The sequence below is a fragment of the Lontra canadensis genome, unplaced genomic scaffold (genome assembly GCF_010015895.1).
Source record: "Lontra canadensis isolate GAN:19392208 unplaced genomic scaffold, GSC_riverotter_1.0 scaffold16, whole genome shotgun sequence".
Classification (NCBI taxonomy): domain Eukaryota; kingdom Metazoa; phylum Chordata; class Mammalia; order Carnivora; family Mustelidae; genus Lontra; species Lontra canadensis.
In genome coordinates this window covers 18289978-18314613 of record NW_022631010.1, presented here as the reverse complement: position 1 = coordinate 18314613, position 24636 = coordinate 18289978, and the positions used below count along the sequence as shown (strand labels likewise).

Genomic DNA, 24636 nt, shown 5'->3' with positions numbered 1-24636 from the left:
AGCCCAGCAAACACATAGCTGTTGGGGTAGTGCTGGGTGTGCCGATGTCCCCTCCAGGTTCTGCCAGTTAATCTCCACAAGAGACTAACTGTAGAGTAGGGACAAAGACACCTGCCCAGCTGGGCTGGTGTGAGCAGCATTTGAATTTAGGTGTGTAAAGTGCTTAGAATGTCATCTGCCAATTCCTAAGTGCTGGATGAGTGTTTGTTTTTTAAAAAAAAAAAAAAAAGTAAACTTTTTATTTATTTTTTAATTTAACTTTATTTTTTCAGTGTTCCAAGATTCATTGTTTATGCACCACACCCAGTGCTCCATGCAATACATCCCTCCTTAATAAGATTTTATTTATTTACTTGAGAGAGGGAGAGAGAGAGCGAGAATGGGAGGAAGGGAAAGGGACAAGCAGACTCCATGCTCATCGAGGAGTCAGACGCAGGGTTCGATCCCACAACCCTGAGATGATGTCCTGAGACGAAATCAAGAGTCAGATACTCAACTGACTAAGCTACCCAGATGCCCCATAAAAAAGTAAATTTTTAAAAAGCATGGGGACTGAGTGAGATTTTACCCTTGGAATCCTCTTTTTTTTTTTTTTTTTTTTTTTAAAGAGAGAGAGAGATCACAAGTAGGCAGAGAGACAAGCAGAGACAGAGAGAGAGAGGAGGAAGCAGGCTCCCTGCCGAGCAGAGAGCCCGATGCAGGACTCGATCCCAGAACCCTGAGATCATGATCTGAGTGGAAGGCAGAGGCTTAAGCCACTGAGCCACCCAGGTGCCCCTACCCTTGGAATCCTCTTAATGACTTCTGATACACAGTTGGGTCTGAGAATTTTGGACTTTTTTTTCAGTTTGAAATTGAATTTTGAATTTTAAAATTAAGTATGGGGGCTCCTGGACACCTAGGAGGCTCATGCAATTAAGCAACTGACTCTCGGTTTCAGCTCAAGTCATGATCTCAGTGTCATGAGATTGAACCCTGGGTCAGGATCCACATTTAGTGTGGTGACTGCTTGGGACTCTCTGTCCCTCTCCCTCCGCCCCTCCCCTCCTACACTCGCTCTCTCCCTCTCTCTCAAACGAATAAATTAATCTTTTTTTTTTTTAAGATTTTATTTATCTGACAGAGAGTGTGCACACACGCACAAGCAGGGGGTGGGAGAGCAGCAGGCAGAGGGAGTAGCAGACTCCCCACTGATCAGGGAGGCAGGCGCGGGGCTCTATCCCGGGACCCTGGGATCATGACCCAAGCTGAAGGCAGACACTTAACAGACTGAGCCACCCAGGTGCCCCAAATAAATACACCTTTAAAAACAATTAAGTATGACAGCCTTTTCCATCCATTATCTGATTATATGGTACATTGGCAATGTTTTCTAGAACATACAGTCACACTTATGGTAATAGTTTGGCTACTACTAAAGTCTTTTCTTGGTGAACCAGTGGATGTAAGGTGGTTATGGTAAAAAGTATTGGTTTTTTTTTTTTAAGTTTATTTAGTTTTAGACCTTCTTTGAAGGAAAATCTGATGTTAATGTGTATAGATATTTTATACTATTACACTTTAAACTTCAGAAAAATCTTTGCTCCTTCTTTTTTAAACAAAAATCAATTTCTTTTTTCTATCCTTTCCCCTTGATGGTCTTAAAGGTATCCTGGGGTCCCGAATGCACCTGGCAATGCTCTGTGATCAGCAGGGAAGGGTCTTCACATCTGGTATTAGACCCCCGTTGACTGTATAACTTGCTGGTGGTTGCTGCCAGTTCACTTAAAGGGCTAAGCTGACCAATGAACACCCAGGGCCCCCTGGGTGCAAGTCTCCATGAGCTGAATTTGCAGGCCCCAGAGAGGGGACTGGGAAGAGGCACTCCGTCGTGTAGCTGCCCAGAGTTCTCTCCACTTCTCCCTCACCCTTCCTGTTCCCTCTGCCTGCCTTTGCTGAGATAGAATTTATTATTCAAGTCATGCCTTCTTGTAATCCCCAATGGGATAGCTCTAGTTGGATTGTTCGTGGCTGGATGAATAGTTGTAGTCATAATTAAGGTACTAGTTGAGGTCAGGTACAGGGAGTGGGATTTGGGGGAGGAAGGGAGACAGCAGTGGTTCTCAAATGCTCATCTTCTGATCCCTGATCTGTCCCATGGAGGTTCCCATCACTGGGCTTTAAAATGAGAAAAATTGTGTTTTTCATTAAACCAGAACTTAATATTTAATTCAAAAAGACTGTCTTTTTGTATCTTCCTTATTCAGGGTCTAAAAACAGCTTTCTTTTATGGAGTAACTATGAAAATAGATATATAGTGTTTTGGTTTTTGGTCACATTTAATTTTTTCAGTCAACTTTGTTAAGGCGTAATTTACGTACAGTGAAGTGCACACATTTTAAGTGTACTTTGATGAGTTTTGGCATGCCTACCCCCATGTAGCAAGCACCCCTATCAGGACTTCAGACTTTTCATGATTCCACAAAGATTCTTGGGCCCCTTTAAACTCAGCACCCCTGCCCAGCCTCTGGTGAGCTCTGAGCTACTTTCTGTAACTACAGACGACTTGTGCCTCTTCTAGCGCACCGTGTAAATGGGACCGGGCAGCATTTACTCCTTTGTGTCTGGATGCTTCTGTGTAGTCTGATGTGCTGGAAATTCATCCCTGTAGTTGACTATATCAGAAATTTGTTTCTTTTTATTGCTACATAGTATATGTATATATACTGGATATATTACAGTTATATATATATATGGATATATTACAGTTTGTGGAATGGTGTTTGTCTTAATGTCCTTATTTGACGCCACAGAATGTTGTCATCTCCGTGATGCACTCCTTCCATCCCCTACATCCTTATTTTACTGATCCTTGAAGGACACGTGCCTGGGCATCCCAGGGTGAGGGCATCCGTTCCCGTGGCCCTTGCAGTGATCCCTCCCAGCAGGTCACAGGAATACAAACCCTCTGGAACTGTCCACATTCTCACCAAGAGATGTATGTCTTTCTGACTTCTGTCAGAGACGGATGGAGAAGTGGGGGGTGGTGCCAGTCTGGCTGCTGTCTGAGAAGCCGAGTATGGTTGAATGTCACCTGCTGGCCAGCAGAAGGTGCCTGTCAGGAGTGTGCTGGCCCTGAACCATGGCCGGCACAGGTTATCCCGCTGACCAGACTACCGCAGCCGTCTTAACACCCCGGCGTCAAATGCTTGTCCACGAATGATACAGGAAATCAGTTACAACTGTGTTACAGTTGCCATTTTCAGTGAGCCAAGACCAGAGTGGAGAGAAATTAATTTTTAAATTATATTTCATCAGGGGGCGCCTGAGTAGCTCAGTGGGTTAAAGCCTCTGCCTTCAGCTCGGGTCATGATCCCAGGGTCCTGGGATAGAGCCCCGCATCGCGCTCTCTGCTTGGCGGGGAGCCTGCTTCCTCTCTCTCTGCCTGCCTCTCTGCCTACTTGTGATCTCTGTCAAATAAATAAATAAAATCTTAAAAAAACAAAAAACATAACATAAATAAATAAATAAATGATATTTCATCAGGATACAAAACGGAAATCCTGTGGTTAAGTTCAACAGAGGCTGGCATACTCTTATGTTCGAGAAATAAGCTGGTATTTCTAGCATTGTTTTAAACTCTCTGCCATTTAACTTATGTATTAATATTATAGTGTAAAAAACATAAGCCAACACTGTTTCTTTTTTTTTAATATTTTGTTTCCTGATAGTTTTTATTCCTGTAAAAACTGTAGGTGATTTTACCAGGAGATTGCCTTCCTGTCTGCTTCCCAGAGTGGGGACTTCTGCAGTAGGGCCCCTCCCCTCCCACCCACTCCCTCTCCTGTTACCCTGTTTCCTCCCTTCAGAACAGGTGTCACAGCCCATGGTCACATGGTTTTCTTGCAGTCACTGTCATGTTCATAGCAGGTCTTCTCTGGAGATGTAAGCCCTTGGGCCCTCATCACTGAATCATCAGCCCTCCCACAGGCCGGGACTGGTAATGGTCACGCAGACGAGGTCAGTCAACAGTCTGACCCACACAAGTCCGCCACTTGATGCTCTCACTGGTCAGAGCCTGGGTAGAGCTTCGGGATTGTGTGACCGTGTGCCCTTTGTACACAGCCACCCACGGGCTCCCCATGCTCTCGGCTGTGCTGCTGGATTCAGTCACTGGTCAGCCATCCCACCTACTGGTTTCCTCATGACGTGGCTGCCTCTCTGGTCGTCCAGGCTGGGGACTGGCAAATCAGGCTCCTGGACTGTGTCTGCGTGCAAGAGAGCCAGTGCCTGCTGCCTCTGCCCGCCTTCTCCATTCCACCCTCCCACACGCAGGACACATCCCGGCTCTGACGGCCTCCAGCACCCACCAAGGAGTTCAGTTCATTCCATTCTGCACAGAGGAGTAGCCCTCGGCCCACCCCCTGGACGTTATTCTGGGCACCCCAGCCCCTTGCTCAGGAAGCACGTGTTCTGGAGTCTTCTGTAAGGAGCCCTCTGGTGCCCTAGTCATACCCTCCCATCCCCAGGCTGTTCAGGAAAGGACAGGGCCCTGCCTTTCTTCAAGTGGTGGCAGGAGATGGGCCCTTTTGTGCAGAATCACTTTGGTCCACTTGAGAGCAAAGGAGCGCAGGACTACATACTTGACCTCGAACACATGATGCCTAAGACAAAACTGTTCCTCATTTTAGTCATCTGATTTTGGTCGAAGGTGCCGCAGGGACAGTCCCCTCCTCTTGCCCCCAGATGTACCTCATTTTGTTCTGACTCGTGGTCGGTGGCCTGAGGAGGAGAGGAGAGGCAGAGGGACCAAGGGAGGCCTGAGAGCAGGGCAGAGTAACCTTGAGGAAGCCGTTGGGCACAAGCCTGTAGGCTCCTGCCAGTATCGCCTGAGTGCCCTGCCCAGCGGTCCATTCTCTTTGCTGTCACGTGAGCTTAGGTACTTGAGTCCCCCTTCTGGGCTCAGTCGGTGCTGCCCCGGAGTTGGGGAGATGCTTAGTGCGAGAGCCCTTGGGTCCCCCGGGCCCTCCGCAGGCAGGAGCCCCTGAAGGTGAGATGCGGCAGCAGGCAAAGGGCCACCTGCCAGGGCCCTCGGCGCCAGGGCCCGACAGAGTTGTGCAGCAGGATGAAGGCAGCTGGAACAAACCAGGAGGGGCAATGGAGGATGAGCTTTATTTTGCCCGAACAGAATTTCAAAATGTTCACTGCGTTGTCACCATTTCAAACTTGGGAGATCTGACAGGGAGATCCAAATTCCCCAAGTTTATGTTAAACACCAGAAAATGTAAGAACCCTGAACTGGTGTCCCAAAGGGCAGCCCTGCTTGGGGCCAAGCAGTGGCTCCTCTTGGGATGGTTCCTGTGCCACAGACTTCACGGCTCCTGGGCAGAGGAGATCGCCTGAGGGAATGGTCCACGCCAAGTCCCCACTACACAAAAAGGCTCACATACCGAAAGAAGTCTCTGATCACCCAGTTTATTAAGTCAGTTTAAACAAACACAGGTGCAGCAGGAGGAGGGGCAGGTAGACGCGTGGAGGGTGGGGCCGGCAGGGGAGCGGCCTGCACTCTCTGAGCTCAGGGTCACCCCACATTCTCCTGCTCTGTCTCTCTTTGCCACTGCAATATCTCCCGCTCTGCTTGCCAGGACTAGAGCTGTGAGCAAGGTGTCTCCATAAACACAGGGCACCCAGAGGCAGTGCCACCCGCTGCATGGCCGCATGCCTGCCCGGTGGCCTGCTGGACGGCCCAGGTTGTCACCAGCACTTCTTAGGTAGAGCACATGTGGACTCAGCATGGAATCAGCTCATGGTCACCAGTGGTGTTCATGCGGGGCTGAGTTAGCTGTTGGTCCTGAGCAGGCATGAACATGACCTTACACTTTCTTTCTCTAGGTAACGTTCTAATCTGTTCCCTCATATTTCTCTATTCTGTCTTTCTTATTTAGCATGTCTTATGAATTCACTTGTATCTCGCAAGCTGCTTGAGTATAGGCTCTGTTCTGTCTGAGGTTTACCTATATCCCCTAAACTGCAGCTTACTTGCTGGCAGTGCTTAGCCCTTCTGATGACTTCATCCATCCTCTGTAGCGGAATTGAGAGTGCTCACGTAACTCATAGACTCCCTCTATACTCCCTCTGGTCCGCACCCCCGCACTCGTGGAGCCTCTTGGCATTGTGTCCTCACTGAACCCTGTAGGCCAGTTGAGTTTGCAACCTCTCCTCAAGGGAGGACACTGTCATCCATCCAGCACCTTCTTCGGCCCAGCCTCTTTGCCAGACATTTCCACAAATGTGCAAACTGTACCAGAATGGGGGGGTATTATTTGCACTTAACAAATTAGGAAATTAGGAATGACTTGCTCAAGACCACACAGCTAGGAGGGTGAACCAGGTACCAAATACCCATCACATCTGAAAACTCTGAGCCATGCTGGTGCCCTTGCTTATTCATTTTAATGTGCCTTTTGCAATTTCACTACATTCTGTACTTCTTCGAAGTCAAGGCTGTATTTTAGTGTTGGTCTAAACATGGTGACCATTTCCACATCCTTGCCCAATATCTGCTATTATTTTTGTATGTATTTTGGTTTTTTATCTCGAGTTCTGGCCAAGTTGCAGGCACTTTGTAAATTGGGGGTCTTACTGAGGCTTTGATAAACCTGGAGAATTTGATGGTGGATAGACCTGCCAGGGAGCATGAAAAGGAAATGCCCAGAAAATTTGCAGTTTGAGAGTTGAAGCAATCACATTTATAGTCAGAGAAATTTCTCTTTATTTGGCAGAACAGAAATAAGAGCCATTCCAGTCTATTAGATAAACTACGCACACATACATCTTTTAGAAATACTCCCGACTTGATAGAATATAAATGTTCAGAAGGATTTGTGTGTTGGCATCTGAGTCTCTGCTTATTAGTAACTTGATAGATGATCTCCCTGCATGTGTATTAGCACAGCTGAGACAAATGGAGTGTTGCATAAGCCGTGGTCCATCTAGATCCCAATATTCAGTTTGTGTATTATTTTCAAACATAAATAACAAATGAAAGAAATAACATTGGGACTTGAAGAATCATATTTTATCCTGTTTTTTTTTTAAGCACCCCTTGTCTCTGAAAACTTTGTCTTTCGCTGAAAAAAATTAAGAAAAAACATTTTCCCTTTTTTGCACAAAGCAACTAATCTTTTATATCACTTTCATTTGAGCAGTTGCATTTGTCTTCACAAAGTAAAGGCTGCATATATGAGAAATGGCAAAGAAGAAATGAGATTGACTTCCAAGCACCAAAGGAAAGCAATCACTGTGTTGTGGCCATGCCTTGAATTTTCATTTCAAATATGTTCTTTCCTTATAAGAATATATTAATATTTTGTCTTCCATAACTTCAGAATTTGGGGGGTTTTACATCTCTTCCTGAAATAAAATTGTTTTTTTTGGACTCCCCTCTTTGCAGTTGCTGCCCAAGGATACCCCTTGCCTTTCCGTCGTGCATAAGAGAAGGCCTTTCCTTAGGAACATGATCACAGTGCAAGGAGTTATCATTTACTGGGCACCCAGACACCCTGATGGTTGTTTCATATGCTTCTCGTTCATCTGTAGATTAGTATCGTGAGCCCATTTCACAGATGAAGAAGCTGAGGCCTGGAAGGGTTGTGTGATAGAACCAAAGTCACACAGCTAATTAGTGACTGGGCTAAAGTTAGGATCCAGGTCTGTCTTAATCCAGATTTTTCATTATTCCATTCTCCAGTGATGCCTGGTAGAGAGTTTGCATTCTGGACTTTGCCTTTGAATATCTTGGTAATTTGAAGGAAAATTGGTTAGTCTGTCATTCTCACAATTTCCCACAATTTTAAAGTAGGGTAATTTTCCCTGTTCCTCACTGATTTTACAGAGGTGTTAGGGGAAGGGAAAAGTACTTATTAGTAATGATCTTGGATTTGAAAGGCATCCATCTTATCAGAATCTTAGAGTGTTCTTACATTCTTTCAGATTTACCTTCAAACTACTAGACAGAGTGAGTACACTAAAATAAATGATATTATCCCAATTTTGAAGGTGCTGAAATTGAAGCATAAAGAAGTCCTAATTTCTAGTTATTGCAAAAGGCTGAGACTTTGGTCAGCTAGAAAGCGCTGTTTGATTTTGCACCGCTTCATGGTTATGTAGATACGGTGTAACTCAGCAACCAGCTGCTAGGCTCCTTTCTTCATGGCAAGCCTTATTCAGACTGGTCTGGAAACCAAGGGCTCTGAGGCACTTCCTGTACTTGTTGGTGCTACATCTACATAGAAGGATGTCTGGGGAGTTTCCTGGTTAACAGAGCTGAATAATCTTCTATCTGTGTGGGTCTCCTGTTTTCAGAAGTCTTGATGCTCCAAGCTCCATACGTCTCTCCCGTCCGTGTCACCAAGAGTCGGCAGATCTAGGACTGGATTATAGATTCCTCTCTCCTTGCCCAGTGCACTGGCTTTAAGACCGTGCTCCTGCTGCTGGGGCCTGACTTCTTGACTCAGGAGCCTGCGAGGTAGAATTCCCATAGTCGGTAGGCTGTAGGCTGCTGGTTCCTCGGCCGCTACAGTGGAGGAGGATGCCTGGACGCAGCCTGCGGGCGTGTTTCACCTGGCAGCTCTTCTTTTGCCTCCTAGGTGGTTGCTGACTCAGTGAGCTCAACACTCCTTTCGGTTTCTCAGAAAGAAAGGTATATAAACTCGCCTGGAACTTCCCTAGGGAAACCAAGGAAGGAGGTGCATTGCACATCTCAGAGCAAACAATTGAATATACCCTGTTAGCTAATTATGTTCTCCCAAAACCACCAGCCTTCCCTCTCTCTGCTGCCTAGATATCCTTTGAGAGCTCCAGGGCTGCCCCCTTGCTAAGTGGAAAGATTCAGCTTCAGCCTGCTTTTAAGCATCTTTCCCAAGTTTACGTACCCAAAGGACCTTGACATTCAGAAACAAACACTCTTACGTTCCTAGGTCCCACCCCCTTAGAGCGACTTAGAGACCACCTTTTGTTTCTTGATATGTTTTACTTCTTAACCTCTATTCCCCTTACCTTTCTTACCCCAAACCTGTCATCATGGTATTTCTTCTACATCAGCAGACTTCCGTCTCCAAAGGAATTAGATAAATAACATTTTCTCTTTCTTTGTTTTACAATTCTTTACCCTCTCCCATTATCTCCTGTAATGCTTACTTTCTAAAAACTTAAAACAGTTACTACAGGTAAGCCAGAAAAGGACTAAAACGCAGGTCTTTCCACTGCCCACGTTTCAGCATAGAAAGGGAACTAGGAAGTGCTGCAGAAGAGCATTTATTGAAAAGAGACTCTGGGCTCTACTGTCTCCATTATGCGTTCATTTATTATTTAACAAATACTCATTTGGTACATGTAACATAGTGGTATTGTTTTTTTTAAAGACCATGCTGGAAGTATCAAGATACTGAAGAACAGGAAACATGAATAAATAGTTCATGTACTCTCTGGTCCACTAAGGGGGTGGGGGAGAGGCGTGCAGAACAATGCAGAGCAAAAGGGCTGTGGAAAAAGAGCAGTCAGGAAGATAACATCTTTGTTTACCTGAAGAAGATGGCTGGATTTCAGTGACAAAGGCCTCAGGGCAGACAGAGACAAGTGATCTGTGGGTAAGAGGAAGCAGTGCAGTTGGAGGCCAACCTTGGGGAGTGACTCTCCTTTAAGTAGAGGTGAGTGGGAACAATGAAGTGAAGATGAAAGTGAAGATAAAGAGGTGGGGGGGGTGGGGAAGATGGGAATGAATGTGGCAACAGCATAATTTTGAGACCTGCTGAAAGGTGCTCAGGGAGTTGGTCTTGAGTAACCCTGATCACCTCTTTAAAACATAATCATTGTCCTTGAGGCTTGAAAATCTAGAATGTTTTGAAATACTCATTGCGGAGAATATAATTTGGAGGGATTTCCAAATAGGAGTAACCCTGTTGAGTCAAAATAGCATAAATTGCATACATTCTGCTATCATGGGGGGCAGCACACTGCAGAGAAAGCTGATACCAGAGACTGCCTGATTTGGGGGGAATTATTCTAATGTTTCCTAGAAGGTCTAGGGAGCTAGGGAAATGAGGACTTGGTCCTCCAGTGGTGGGAAAACTGACGTGGAGTCCAGCCTGGAACTGGAGGAGGCAGAGGGAGCAGAAAGGAAGAGATGAGTTAAGAGACCAGAAGAGGTTTCGGGCAGTTCCAGTGAAGACAGGCAGTGGACTCCACAAATGCAGGATGAGCATGCTCATCAGAAACACTTTGAAGAACTTTGAAGAACTGGCCATCTTAGAGGTCTCAAAGCAAGGACATAGAGGATGATGGCAGGCTGTGGTCAGTGAGGTATTAGTCTCTTTCCAGTTTAGTTCCATGTGTGACAGTTCTCTGAGCTTTTAACTAAGTCTGTTATACTAATACTTGCTACCATACAGATTCCAGTATTTATAGTATATTTCATGTTCCCGCAGACATGTTCACAGTTCTGTGGCTGCAGAAGACTATATGTTGCACAAATCTCATAAAACTCTAGTATAAAGTTTTAGTGTAAAAACTTGTAGTGTCTATTATGTTGGCATCTGACTTACTAAATAGTTTTATTTTTATATATTTTAGGCCGCTCCTCAAAATGTTGTTAGCAAATAAATATTGGTTGAGAGAACTCTACAAGTAACTATTTATAAGGAGGCCAGTTAGAATATTTTTCTTTGGGTGAGAAATTGTAGACTCTCATCCTTAACACAGATAGATACACACAAGGGAATATATACTGATGACAGATCTTAAAATCGACAATTCTCAAACCAGCAAAATATGTATATAACATAAATTTGTGGAAAGCACTCAATAGAGAATTGGTTATAAGTAAATGCAGTTCATCTCATGGACATGTTTATGGTGGTTAAGTTGCACTTGATCATTTTATGGCCCAGAAAAGATGGATTTGTATCAGCAGAGCCATCCAGTGACAGAGACGTAATGAATTTGCTCCTCAAAGATATGGAGTAATGATGCCCTGCTTTCTCAACATAGAAGAACAGAATCGAATATTTTGACCTGATTTATTTGGTGTAGTGATCTTCTATCCTTTCTGTCTGCATCAACACCTCATCCCATGCCCATTTTTAGTTTGGGGTGAAAATAGGACTTCAGTATATATTTCCCCCCTCTGTGTAGGTTTTCCAAACTTCACATGCACCTTTTCCCACCTCCACGGGTGATGGTGTCTCCATTATAGAGAAGGGACTTAATTTTGACTCCATGTTTTCCTGTGGAGAGATGACACATGGGGTTGCCTTGCCCCATGCTCCCCTCCCCCACCCCCCGTTTCTGCAGTGATCATGACCGGCCTTTATGCTTTGTCATCCTTGTCCTCATCCTGTTTGCATGTTGGCAGACAGGAGAGATTTAAATGTTTAAATAGAAAGTAGGAAGCTTGAGCCATTGCAATCCCTATACTTAACCTGGGGTCAGGTCAAGATCGCAGGGGTGAAGGATTTAGAAATCTCTACATATGTCACTGTAAACTTGTGTTATAGATATACTGAGAAGGCACCATATTCTCAGCGCAGTCAAAAAAAAAAAAAAAAAAAAAAAAAGCAGATCATCATACTGTGTGACCAAGTCAAATAATCTGGCTCAGCTGAACCTCAAAGAAACTGCTACAACAGGGTATGTGGAGTCAGGATGGCAGCAGGCCCTGTTTGCCATTTTAACAGATCTGGGCCAAGCCTGGAGCTCTTACCTGATTGGAAAAGATAATCTTAAGTACATCTTTCAGCAAACTGCCTGCATCTAATGTGATGCCTAACACGTAGTAGTAGCTCAATAAAGGTTTATTTCGACAGTGAATGGTTCTCCCACCTCCACCCCAATTACTGCCAAAGGCTCATTCCCTCAGAAGGCTTAAAAGTTTGTAGGGTAGCAAGGCATTTATATAATTAATATCAGTTCTGTAAGTTAATTAATACAACTTTAATTATGTAACTGATATCCTGTGATAAGTGCTCCTGTTAAACTGTGAGCTACATGCTAAGGAACCATGGAGGACGGAATGATTTTTCCAGGGAAAGCTGCCTAGGGAGGAACTGTGGTTTGGATGCCACCCAGGAGAGAGCTGTCTAGTCACAGAATGGACTATACACCTGAGGAGGCCATTCCAAAGACTGCAAAAGACCGATGAATAGGCCGTATTTATGGGTTAAGTTGTCTGAAGTATGAGATTTCTGATCCACAGGGAGCTGAGGTTAGAAAGGTGGCGTTGGGTCAGCCTGGAAAAGACCCTGAAGGCCACGCTGAGGGCCCTTGGCCATGAGGGAGGGAAGGAGTAGGGGGAGAAGAGGTGGGAGGATGCTAGCACACCAGATTTGATTTTCAGGCAGTAGTACTAACAGTGATTTACAGCAAGCCTGCTTATACCAAAACCCCTAGAAGGTTTATTAAAACAGATTACCAGGCCCCACCCCAGAGTTTCTGACCAAGTAAGTGTGGGTGAATCCTCAGACTTTGCGTTTCTAACAAGTTCCCGAGTGAAGCTGGCGCTTGCTGGTCAGGCATCACACTCTAAGAACCAGTAGTTTTGACTACAGACTGAAAGTGAAGGTAGAAGTCATTCAGATCTGGGGGCACCTGGGTGGCTCAGCGGGTTAAGCCTCTGTTTTTGGCTCAGGTCATGATCTCGGGGTCCTGGGATCAAGCCCTGCATCGGGCTCTCTGCTCCGCGGGGAGCCTGCCTCCCCTCTCTCTCTCTGCCTGCTTCTCTGCCTACTTGTGATCTCTCTCTCTGTCAAATAAATAAATAAAATCTTTAAAAAAATTTAAAAAAAAAAGAAGTCATTCAGATCTGTATGTGGATTTGTTAATTTGAGTTTATTAACATAATCAAGTAAGATGTGAGGCAACAAAATGAATCATTACCCAGAATGTGCCTGTAGTGATCTTCATTATTAAACATTTTGAAGAAATTATAATGGTTCCAGAAAGTCCCCTTCCTCTTCATTAATAGTGGGACTCTTGGAGTCACCAACATAACAGTGAAGATAGAGATCCCTCTGATGCCTATACTGACCTTATTAAGCCCAGTTCAAAGGAGTACATGTATCAAGCTTGTGATAGGCCTCTGTACTTTGGGCCATCTTTCTGTCAGCTCTGCACACCACCCTGGCAGCATCCCACATCCTTTTGAAAGCACTGGGGGCTGATACCAAGAAAGCAGAAGGAAGTGCATTGGATACTTTTCTGGGGACTCCCTCAGGGACTCTTTCATCTCCTTGCTGACTTGTTGGCTTGTGCCAAATGCCCTCGATTCTTCTGCCCAGGAAATCACTTAGCCAAGTCATGACCTCCCCAGTATTTGGTATATGCATGCTGTTAGGGAAATTGGTATCCCTTATAAAGGCAGTATTCTTGGGCCACCATGGAAAGAGGAATGAAACCCCAAATTATGAAGTAGACTTGGAATAGCCATTTCATTAGTTAGAGATTTTAAATAGTAGTCTGACATGAATGAGCTGAGAAAATAGCAAAGTGTGAAAGACTGCAGTCCGAAGACCTACAAGCTAAGTGTCCACTTTACCTTTATATCCTTATCCTAATCTTACTTGAGGCCATCTCTTCTACCCAGAGAGATGAGAAAAGGTGTTGCTGGCCCATTGTCCCTGAGAGCCTGAGCATTTGTAAGATAAATCCATCTTGGGACTGGCCCTCTCTTCCAGCTCTTCATTTAGGATGCCTGTGTCATGCCGAGTACCCTTTAAAGGTGCAGTGAACACCAGCTAAAAATCCCACCTCTCCTGGAACTGACATTATAGTGGAGAAAGCAGACAAAAGGTAGGAGGTAGTGCCTAGTAAAGGTGTGACAAAAGGTATGAGGTAGGAGGAAGTGCCAAGTAGAACAGTAAATTAAAGTAGAGGAGCAAGTAGTATAAAGATGGGAAAGGGATGCCATTTTAGATAGTATATCTGGAGAAAGCATCAGCGAGAAGGTGGTTTTGAGCCTAGACCTAAAGGAAGTGAGGGAGCTAATCATGTGAAAAGAGTATTCCAAAAAGAGGAAAAAAAATCTCGTGAAAAGTCCCTGAGGCCATACTTACTGTGTAGCCCATTTGAAGTGTTCCAGATAAGCGAGGAAACCGGAATGAGCAAGGGAACGAGCTGATGGAAATGATGCCTAGGAGGAGACCAATCATAGTGATCCATGCGGTTCAGTTGAAGAACTTGAATTTGTATCCCGAGTGAGACGGAACAGCTTGGAAGGATGTCCTCTTCGAGCAAAGAAATGACCCCATCCAACTTCATTTTTGACAAGATGACTTTAGCTACTGTGTGAGAAATGAGTGGAGGGAAAGTTGGGGCAGGGCAGGGTGTTGGGGAGACTATAAAAGCAGAAGCAAAGAGACTAACTAGGAGGCTATGAAAGGTAACCCATAGGAGAGAGGATGGTGGCTTAGACCAAGAGGTAAACAGTGGTGATGGTGAGAACTGGTCAGAGTCTCATTACATTTTGGAGTTAGGTGGAAAGGATTTGTGGTCTGATTAGATATGAGCTGTGAGAGAAAGGACCATCGAGGATGGTGCCAGATTGAACAGGTGGGGAAGTGGCATTGTCATTTACTGAGATGGGGAAGCAGGAAGGGGAGGGAGTTTGAGAGATAAAGTTTGATAAGTTTAGCCCTGTTAAGTCTGAGATACAATCAGACATCCAAGTAAGCAGTAGAATACACGAGTCTGGGTTTTGGGGGACAGATAATGAGCATTGAGGGAATCATCAGCATATAAATGTAAGCTTTGAGATGGGATGAGATCATTAAAGGAGTGAGTGCAGGTAGAAAATAAAACATGATCAAGGACTAAGCTCTGGGACGCTTTGCTGTTTAGAGGTCAGGAAGATGAAGAGAAATATCAGCAAAGAAAACTAAGGTAAGAGAGGGCAGCAACCTGGAAGCCAAATGAAGAAGGTGTTATAAGGAGGAGCTGTCAGGTACCTCACATCCTGCTGATAGATTAAGTAAGGTCAAGACCAAGAGTTACTGAGTGGATTAGCAATGTGGGGGTTGATGATGTTAGTAAGAGTAGTTTGAGTGAAATGCTGAGTAGATTGGAGTGGATTCAAGGGATAATAGGAAGAAAGAAATTGAAATATCAAGAATAAACTCAAGCAGTTTTGTGGTGATGGGAGGGTTAGAAATGGAGTTGTAATTAGAAAGAAAAGGGAGGCCAAGATGGGAGTTTAATATGAGAGAAATAATAGCTTATTTCGATACTGATGGGAATAATCTAGTACAGAATGATACAGAATGAGAATGTTGGTGCAGGAAAGAAGAGAAAATTACGACTTGCGGTATCTTTCAGAAGGCAAGATGGGATGGAATGCAGTGCTTAAGAAGAGGGCTTGACCTTCACAGGAGATCTGATCCATATGTCATGCCTGGTAACAGGGAGAAACATGAGGTACAGGGTAGAGGGTGGCATAGGAGACTTGCTTAAAGGTACCTGGGGAAGTGTTCTTCTGATTTCTTTCATTCTCTCAGTAAAATAGGAATTCAGGTTATCAGCTGAGGACAGGGAGAAAGTGATGAAAGCTTCAGGGGAAAGATGAGGTAAACTATTTACAAAAGTGATATCTAAGAGAATCGTGGATAGGACTGGAAAAATGGGATATGACAGGTGGGAGGCATCCAGGCTGACTTGAAAGTGGGGATTGTGACTTTCAAAGAGACCAGTCAGTCCACGTCATGGTGTGTTTTTCTTTCACATTCTGCTAGGCAGGTGCAGGCCTGGAGTAAGCAGACAGTTGGATTTCACCAAGGTTATGGTTTAGTTATCGGTCCAGGGAATTTCAAGAGCAGGAGGAAGAGATTTGTGGTTGAATGCGAGGGAATGGTTGTCATGACTGCCCATGGTATCCAATTGAGGTGAGTAAGGAAGCAGGGCAAAGGTTGAGGAGCAGGTCCGGGTGTTGGAGGGATCATCTGGGTGTTACTGGAATGATCCAAGATTCACGGAAGGATTTCCAAAGTGTTGGAGCAGATGACAGTGAGCAGAATCTAAGACCTTCAAGGAATTAGAGAAGTGACTAAGGTGAGTTGAAAGCTGCAAGAAAGATGGACGGAATTTAGGGTCTGAAGGCATGAGCTTCACAGAGGAGGGATTTCAGAATGGAGAGAGGAGCAGTGGTTTGAAAGTTGGGTAGAAGGACAAAGTCTGCCTATATCCCAGCACAATGGGAGGAAGAGTGTGGGGAGAAAACAGTCCCTACTTGAGAGGGCTGCCAGGCAAGTGACTCCTCAGGGAAGAGCCAGCCTTCATTTAGAGTGAAGATGACAGGGATGTTCCTGGAAGAGGCTCAGGATCTGGGGTCTTTTGCTCACAATTGACGAGGAACTAAAGAGGTACAGTGGAAGCAACCAAAGAGCGCCAGGGAGCACAGGACGGATGAGGGAGTCCTAGGCGTCGTTGGTGACTTTCATAACACAGCAAGGTCTCACCTCTGAGCATCCAGCCTCTTACTGCTCCCGGGTCACAAGTGTGGCACCATGAACTTTCTGGACTCTCTTGGCAAGTAGGCAGCATCCTAGCCCTTCCTGTTTTCCCTTTGACACCTGGTTTGTGTCCATCCAAAGCAGAGTATTGATGTGTTCTCACCCTAAGGAAGTCCTCACACCCATGCTGATTGTGGTGGCCTCTGTCACAGTCCTTTGTGGGGTCTGTGGAAGAGAAGAAAACCAAGAGAAGGCCCCTCCACCCAGCTTAGCTGCAGGGTGCAGTGTTTTCCAAGCTTGAGTGACTTGCATACCAGCTTTCAAAACTTATAGCTGCTGAGCTACTGTACTATTTTTATCTAATGATTTTTTTGGTAAATACACTTACATTTTTTTCCTTACAGAGCTATCCTTTTTGAGGGAATTCATCAGAAGAAATCTGCCACAATTAAAAAATTCATTGTAAATAATGAATACATTGGGGCACCTGGGTGGCTCAGTGGGTTATGCCTCTGCCTTTGGCTCAGGTCATGCTCTCAAGGTCCTAGGATTGAGTTCCACATCGGGCTCTCTGCTCAGCGGGGAGCCTGCTTCCCCCTCTCTCTCTAACTGCCTCTCTGCCTACTTGTGATCTCAGTCTGTCAAATAAATAAATAAAATCTTAAAAAAAAAAGTACAGAACCAGAATGTTGAAAATTCTTAAAAAAAAAAGAAAAGAAAAGAAAAGAAAAGAAAAGAAAAAATGTACATCCTTATATGACTGAAAATCATCTCACTTGCCACTTTGGGAAATGAGAGAACCCAAGACTGGCTGATGGGGCACCTGGATGGCTCAGTGGGTTAAACCTCTGCCTTCGGCTCAGGTCCCGATCTCAGGGTCTTGGGATCAAGCCCCACATTGGGCTCCTGCTCAGTGGGGAGCCTGCTTCCCCCTCTCTCTGCCTGCCTTTCTGCTACTTGTGATCTCTCTCTCTGTGTCAAATAAATAAATTAAAAAAAAAAAAAAAAAAAAGACTGACTGAGACTCAAGACTTACTCATCCTGAAACTGCCCACATGGGAATTCCCCCTACTACTACTTCTCCTCTCCTACTGATCCCATGTGGGAGAGTCAGGCTGAATGACAATGCTTGAGAAGGGCATTGTTGTCCTATGGAGGATACAATTTCCCATACAGGAACAAGGCCCATGCAAATGCCCTGGATGGGAAGTAGTATGTGCCTCCAGTGATTGTGGCAAGAGTGAACACACCTAAGGGGAGACATGCTAGAAGTGAGGCTGCTGCAGGCAGTGGGTTAAAAAATTAGAATTTGGGTCTTTAAGATAAAAAAATGTAGATCTTTTTCTATGAGCAGCATGAAACTACCAGGTGGTCTTGAGTGGGGGAGGTGTGTGTGGAATGATCGGATTTAAATTTTAAAAAGCTGTCCCATCAGTTATGCAGAGCAGGGATTGGAGGGGACACATGTGGACACAGACAACTGGGGGAGTCCCTGGTAAAGGCCATTCTGGGAACAGATGGCCCAGAGTGACATGGTGATGATGGTGGTGGAGGATGGAAGGAAAGAGCTCCAAGAAATGTTTACAAAGCAGAAAGAGCAAGACCTAGTACCTGTTGGACTACTGGTGATGTTGGTGGGGAGCAGGGGGATCAGGTGTGGCTTCAGTGTCTGTCTGGTGGAGCTTGCTGGATGGTGTAATGAAATGGACCAGACAAGAGCTGAAGTTGAAACTAACAGCGAGCACTTGAAGTTTGGTTTTAGACAAGATGACTTTAGAGTTCTTGTGGTGTGACACGTAAAGAATGACATCTCTAAGTTGAGTACATGGGTCTAGAGCTTAGAAGAAAGTTGGGAAATATAATGGGAATTTGAGACTCATTAGCCTGTCATTATCAAGGCTGGTGGGGTTTCCCAGCCTCCCATTGTCTTGTGACCTTGATATGTGAGCTGATGTGCCACAGGGCCTTTGCATGTGTACCAGTCAGCACATTCAACAGGAACAGTAAGTTCAACTACCAGTTAAAGGCTGGGTTGAGAATTCCTCCTCAAAAATAAAGCAAAAATATACTGTGTGTTTTTATGCTAATAATTGAGATACAGAAATTTTGTTTTCTCATTTTTCTTTGTCCTCTTTTCTCCTTCCATATCCACTTCCTCCTTTTTTTTCTCCTCAGCTTTTTCTTCTCTCATTTTTTTCCATCCTGTCCACTATGGTGGCATGTGGTAACCTACACTGACACTTTATGTGGGAATGGCGCCATAACAGAAAGGTCACGCTTTGGGATTTACTTTCCTCAACCCAGGTGGAGGGTTAAGGGACCCTTTTTATAAACAATTAAGAGGTAACTGTTTGTCTCTCATTTTACATGAGCACATACTGCTTATAAGCAGATTTGAGAACCAGAGATGCATCCTTAAGTAGAGTACGCTTTTATTCATAAGTCTTATTTATGCAGCTAGATTAATGTTTTCGGTTCTGGAGAAATTTTACATGCTAATCACTTTTTGTTAATTTTAAAATTATTTTTTTTTAAATGCTAGTCATTTTTTCCTCTAATTAATGCTGATTTATTTTGATTTTCCTGGTTAATAGATTACTGTCCTAGATGAGACATGGACCGTATTCAGACGCTACAGTCGTTTTCGAGAAATGCATAAAACATTGAAGTTAAAGTATGCAGAGGTAAGTTATAAAATAATTATCTCCAATTAAGAACATTTATTTTATAAAGCAAATGAGCTGATTGCATTATCAATGCTCCCCCCCCTTAAGTATCAGCTTGTAAGTGTCACCAAGTTTTATTGCAATTACTCATCTGTCAAAGGTAGTTTTTTAATTTCTGTTCTTTCCAATTCCATTCTACACAATTGAAACATTTCCTAAACATAAGATTTTGAAAGTGATAGTAAGGTGATGGTAAATGAATTCTATCCTTTTCATAAACTTTACAGCGCATTTTAAATAAATATTTTAATCAATTTATAACTTTTGAACTGTAAGACCTAGTAAAATGAAATAGTAATAAATCCCTCAGTAGAGATTTGCCTTTTCTTCTCTTAAAAAAGACTGTATTAATGCTTAGACTTCTACTTAATGAGAAGTTAAGTCTTAAAAGTTAATTTTCCACCAGACATGGATGGAAGATAGATTGTTAGAATGGAATTATCTAGAAGCAAGGAGGCATTTCATACATCTGATCAGATATATTTTTCAGATATCTATTTCATAGATCTGATCAGAGTCTGTTGATACATTGTTATTCTTTTCCTCTTTAGACAAAGACTGGTTTTTAAAATACTTCTTACTTGGGGTACCCAGGTGGCTCAGTCTGTTGAATGTCTGACTCTTGGTTTTGGGTCAGATCATGATCAAGCCCCATATCTGTCTCCATTGGGGAGTTTGCTTGAGGATTCTCTCTCTCTTTCTTTCTCTCTCTCTCTGCCCCTAACCATGCCCCCCCCCTTCACACTCAGTCATTCTCTCACAAATAAATAAATAAATCTTAAAAAAAAAATACTTTTTAGCAGAGAAAAGTATTCCTAAAATTAATGTGTATCTTCCAAGTGATTATTTATTTAATTACTTTTATTTCAACTGAAGGAAACCTTGTATCAGCATAGCTCTTTGGGAATTTTGGGTTGAACTGACTACAGATCAGTCAGTAGTCACTGTCTAATGCCTGCTTTCCCGAAGTATTGCTTTTCAGCACTATTTTTATAGTTTTTTATGATATCCTAAAAAATACTTTAGTCAGACATTTTTTTTCTAGTTCAGTTCACATTAAATAACTGATGTTTTCTTAACCTTTCCATGCCTTCTCCTCTTCCTTATCCCATATAAATATAAAGAAATTTCCTTTTTGTAAATAAGATGGTTCCTTGAGTTCTGGTAAAATTGAATTATGTGAAATCTGGTTGTTAAGTATTAATAGTATTCAATTAAAAATTGAAGAAGCTTCAGGTAGGAATTTTAGTTCAGTGTTCCTCAGGAAGCTTCAGTTCCAGAAGTAACTGCATCAAAGTCAAGTTATTAAGTTTCTGCAATTTACTCCTCATGTCCCAAGTTAATATTGATAATAAAAATTGGAAGTATCATGTATGTATTAATTTATAGAGTAACTTGTTTTTAATGTGAGCTTTGCTGCTCATGACCTGCTTGATTATAAGTTATTATCCCAATACTTTAATAATGTACAGGTATTCATATTAACTTACTAAATTCCCTGATGATATAAAAGTGTATATATCATATCAATATAATATATATGTATCATTCATTCCGTGATTTATTTCATATCCATTTTTTCAGTGACATTAGTTCAGGGCCATACTACGTAGGCAAATTTCATAAATTCTAATAATGGAGTGGTGGACAAGAACAAAAATGTCTTCTCTTATGTATCCTCAACTCCTTTGGGCAGACTGACAGTCAACAAGGAAAATATAATAACTAGCACTTAATGAGTATGCTATGTGACGATTACCATCTTAAGTGAGCTCCATGCCTTTGAGGAAGAATAATGGCAAAATGTAATGGGGCAGAAGGTGTTAGGCATTTTAGTACATGGTTGTTTCAGAGTTGGCTTTCTGACGAAACAACATACTAGTTGAAATTTGAGTCCAGAGAGATGAGTTTGCAAAGAATGCACAGCCCTAATCAGTGTTTTTAAAGAAAACTTCAAAACAAACAGAAGCAATTTTTTAAAATATAATAGAAGAAAATATACCTGAGGTTAACAGTGATGTAAACATGTAAATCAAAGAGGTTGCCTGTTAGCAAGTGAAATTAATGAACAGAGTTGATCACATACGTAAAATTCTTCTCAAGGAAAGAGAGTATATTACACACCTGCTGAAAAAAGTTAAGTGACTTTCGAATGAGGGAAATCAAGCTGATCTCATTCATTTATTCAGTCATAAGTCTGTATTGAAAGACTCCACACTGAATACCACTGTGAGCATGACGGCCACATTCCCTCCTCTCACAAAGCAGAGAGAATGAGCAATAAACAAGCAAACCAATAAGTGAGATAATTTTAGACAACGTTAAGTGCTGAGGCAGTGTGATAGCATGATAATGTGGTGTGATAGCTGGACACGTGGGGAGAAATCTGAATGTTAAAAAGGAGGCAAGCATGAAAACCTGGGGGTGAGCTTATCTTCAGTAGAGGGAACAGCAAATGCATAGGGCCTGGAATAGGACCAAGCTTGGCATGTTCTGAGAACAAAAAGACCTGGGAATGTCAGGTGTAGTGGAGATGAGGACAGGAAGTCGGTAGGGACTGTATCATGTAGGGCCGGGAGTTCAATCCCGTGTGCTGTAGGAAACCACGGGGTGATATTAAAGAAGTTCTGAACATTCAAACTAAGCTGGGATTTCTATTTTTTCCATGGATGACTTCTCAAAGAAACCTTTTTCCGAAAGACAGGCTCATGATCTAAATGACACCCAGGATTGAAAATTGCTTGTCTGTATTGAGTCTAACTTTGTGACACAATTTCTTTCTTCTCAGGGCAAAAAATGTTAAGAACTTTTTTGTGTACCTATTTGAAAGAGAGGGGGTGATGTGAGTAGCTATTTGAAACCATGTGGCCATATCCTAAGATGCACACTGCCTCTAGAAAGGGAAGTTATGCTACTTAAAAAGGCTGAGGGGATGCCACCGAGCTTTGCAATAGCCACACTCTGGCTAATTTCCTCACAAGTAACTGAGTGCTAATGGTGCCCTGGGTCTTGTGTTAGGCTTTGTGGCTCATGACCTCCTGTGGTTGGAGCCAGAGACTTGCTTCTTGTCACACAACTGGTCAGCAGAAGCCAGTGTGGAAGACCAGGTGGTTGGACCCCATTTACTATTTCTAACCAAACAATACTATACAAATAAAAATAGAGGGGAAAAGTTGATCTGTAAAAATACAGCAACATGTCATTGTAGATCTAGATAAATCTTATTCCAGTGAGGGGAAAACAGCATCACCCACTTAACATTTTCAAGATGAAGCTTAAATGTCAAGTTGAATATCAGCTATATTTTCTAACGTAAAGTTGACTTTTCCTTTTGTGCATCCTAATCTTACTTGCTAAGTGTTCGTGGGGACTTGAGATCAATAATGTTTATTAGGTCTTCAGCAGTTAGGACTGCTCTTAATATTGCAACTATTATTGCCATCTCTGTATATAATGTTAATCTTACTGAAGTAATCAGCTACCTCCAGATGATCTACTTGGCCTGACAGTGTCCCAGAAATCACTTGACTTGTCAAAGTCGGAGCTTCTTGAGGAACGTCAAAAGGTTCAGATAGAGGGATGCTGAAAATTTCCTCTCACAGATGACTGTTCCATAGCCAGAGTGGGAACATGTTTTATTTACCTCACTCCTTCACCAAACTGAGGTCATTATTTCTATACAAATAGGAAACTACTCTTGTTTTCTCAGTTTCAAGGGTAACAAGATGGTTGATTTTTTTTAAGGGTGATACATACTAAATTTACCAAATTATACAAGGTTTCATGTTTTTAATCAAGCTGAGAAAATATATTTTTTTAAAGATTTTATTTATTCATTTGACAGAGATCACGAGTAGGCAGAGAAAGAGAGAAGAGGAAGCAGGCTCCCTGCGGAGCAGACAGCCCGATGTGGGGCTCGATCCCAGGACCCTGGGATCATGACCCGAGCCGAAGGCAGAGGCTTTAACCCACTGAGCCACCCAGGCGCCCCAAGCTGAGAAAATATTGCAAAAATGCTTGAATTCAAAATAAACAGGATTTGTAATTATTTGCCAAGATAGAGAATCTCTGTTCACCTTAAAACTTTAGTTTGAAAAGAACAAAAACAAAACAAAACAAAAAAAACTTTAGTTTGGGTTATAGATTATAATCTTTTGGAACTCTGAATTATATCCTATTCATTGACACTTCCTTCTGGAATTTAGGCCTGTTTTTCCTGGGGGATATATCTCTGAAGAAGTTTAACGAGACAGTTCCTTTTATGGAGATTTTCTCTTTTCTTCCAGGGATGATTTCTTTCAGATCATAAGTTACATATTTATGGTAAAAGATTGAAATTATTCAGAGATGTGTACATAGAATGTGAAAGTTTCTCTTCATCTAGCCCCCGGAAGTAAACGTTCACAGTGCCCTCAGAAGGTCTTCTTGGGTCCAACTAACCATTCAGTCTCACAGGACTCCCATAGGCCATACTTAGCATTTTGAGGGACCTGAGAAAGGTGTAAGACAGATAGCTCTGCTTACCAGCAGAGTACCTATGGGGACATGCTGAGTTACAAGAGTTACCTCACTCAGGGAAGGCTGGAGCTCTGGCTTCCCACCAGTGAGCTATCACTTCCCCAGTCTACCAACACTTTATCCATTTACCAAAAGATTGATCATTCTGCCAAGAGCAGTGGTCCTAGTAAACAAAGTTGGCATACCACCTTACTGGATTTTCAGAATCCTTTTCATGGACATATGGGTAATTTCTAGATTCTTGCTGTGACTACCTCTCTGTGCATGGTTTTGTTTTTTTGTTGTTGTTTTTTTTTTTTTGAAAGAGAGAGAGCTGGGTGGTGGGGGTAGTGGCAGTTGGGGCAGAGGGAGAGGGGAAGAGAATCTCAAGTAAGCTCCATGCCCAGCACAAACCCAGCATGGGGCTTGATCTCACTACCCTGAGATCATGACCTGAGCCAAGATGAAGAGTCAGATGCTTAACCGACTGAGCGACCCAAGTGCCTCCTCTTCTTGAAGATATCTACACACCTTTTGATTCAGATAGGCATACTTCCCCTGTGAAGCAATTTAGTAATTGCTCCACTGTTTTTAAAGACCAATTTACAAAGAATCAAGATTAAGAAAAGAACACACAGAAACTGGGGAGACTGAGAGCCCCAGGGCCTTGCCTCTAGTAGTGACAAAGTTTTAAGAATTCCTTCCTGTCATTCAGCTAAGTCTTCTCATTTCCCTGTTTACTTACTTTTATTTCCTTAATTATTTATTGTATACTATATTATCTCCTTAAGGAGAAGGAGATCAACTAAAAACCCCTCAGGGATACTTTATATACACTTGGGTGGTGAACCAGTTAACGCAGGAAGGGGTTGACTATTAGCTGTAACGTATGTCTGTGAAGAAAACAGAAGGGATTTTGGATTATTACACACAAAACAAAT

The 24636-nt window shown here is 43.0% G+C and overlaps 1 protein-coding gene across 4 annotated transcripts in view; it reads left to right on the top strand.

Annotated features, from left to right (window-relative positions):
* The window catches only part of KIF16B (kinesin family member 16B), a 281414-nt gene that overhangs the window by 209271 nt on the left and 47507 nt on the right, over positions 1-24636 (top strand). For all 4 annotated transcript variants that reach the window (XM_032859219.1, XM_032859217.1, XM_032859216.1 and 1 more), the window contains one exon: positions 19067-19156. In XM_032859219.1, the coding sequence (XP_032715110.1) occupies positions 19067-19156 (90 nt within the window). The remainder of the gene's footprint in view (positions 1-19066; positions 19157-24636) is intronic.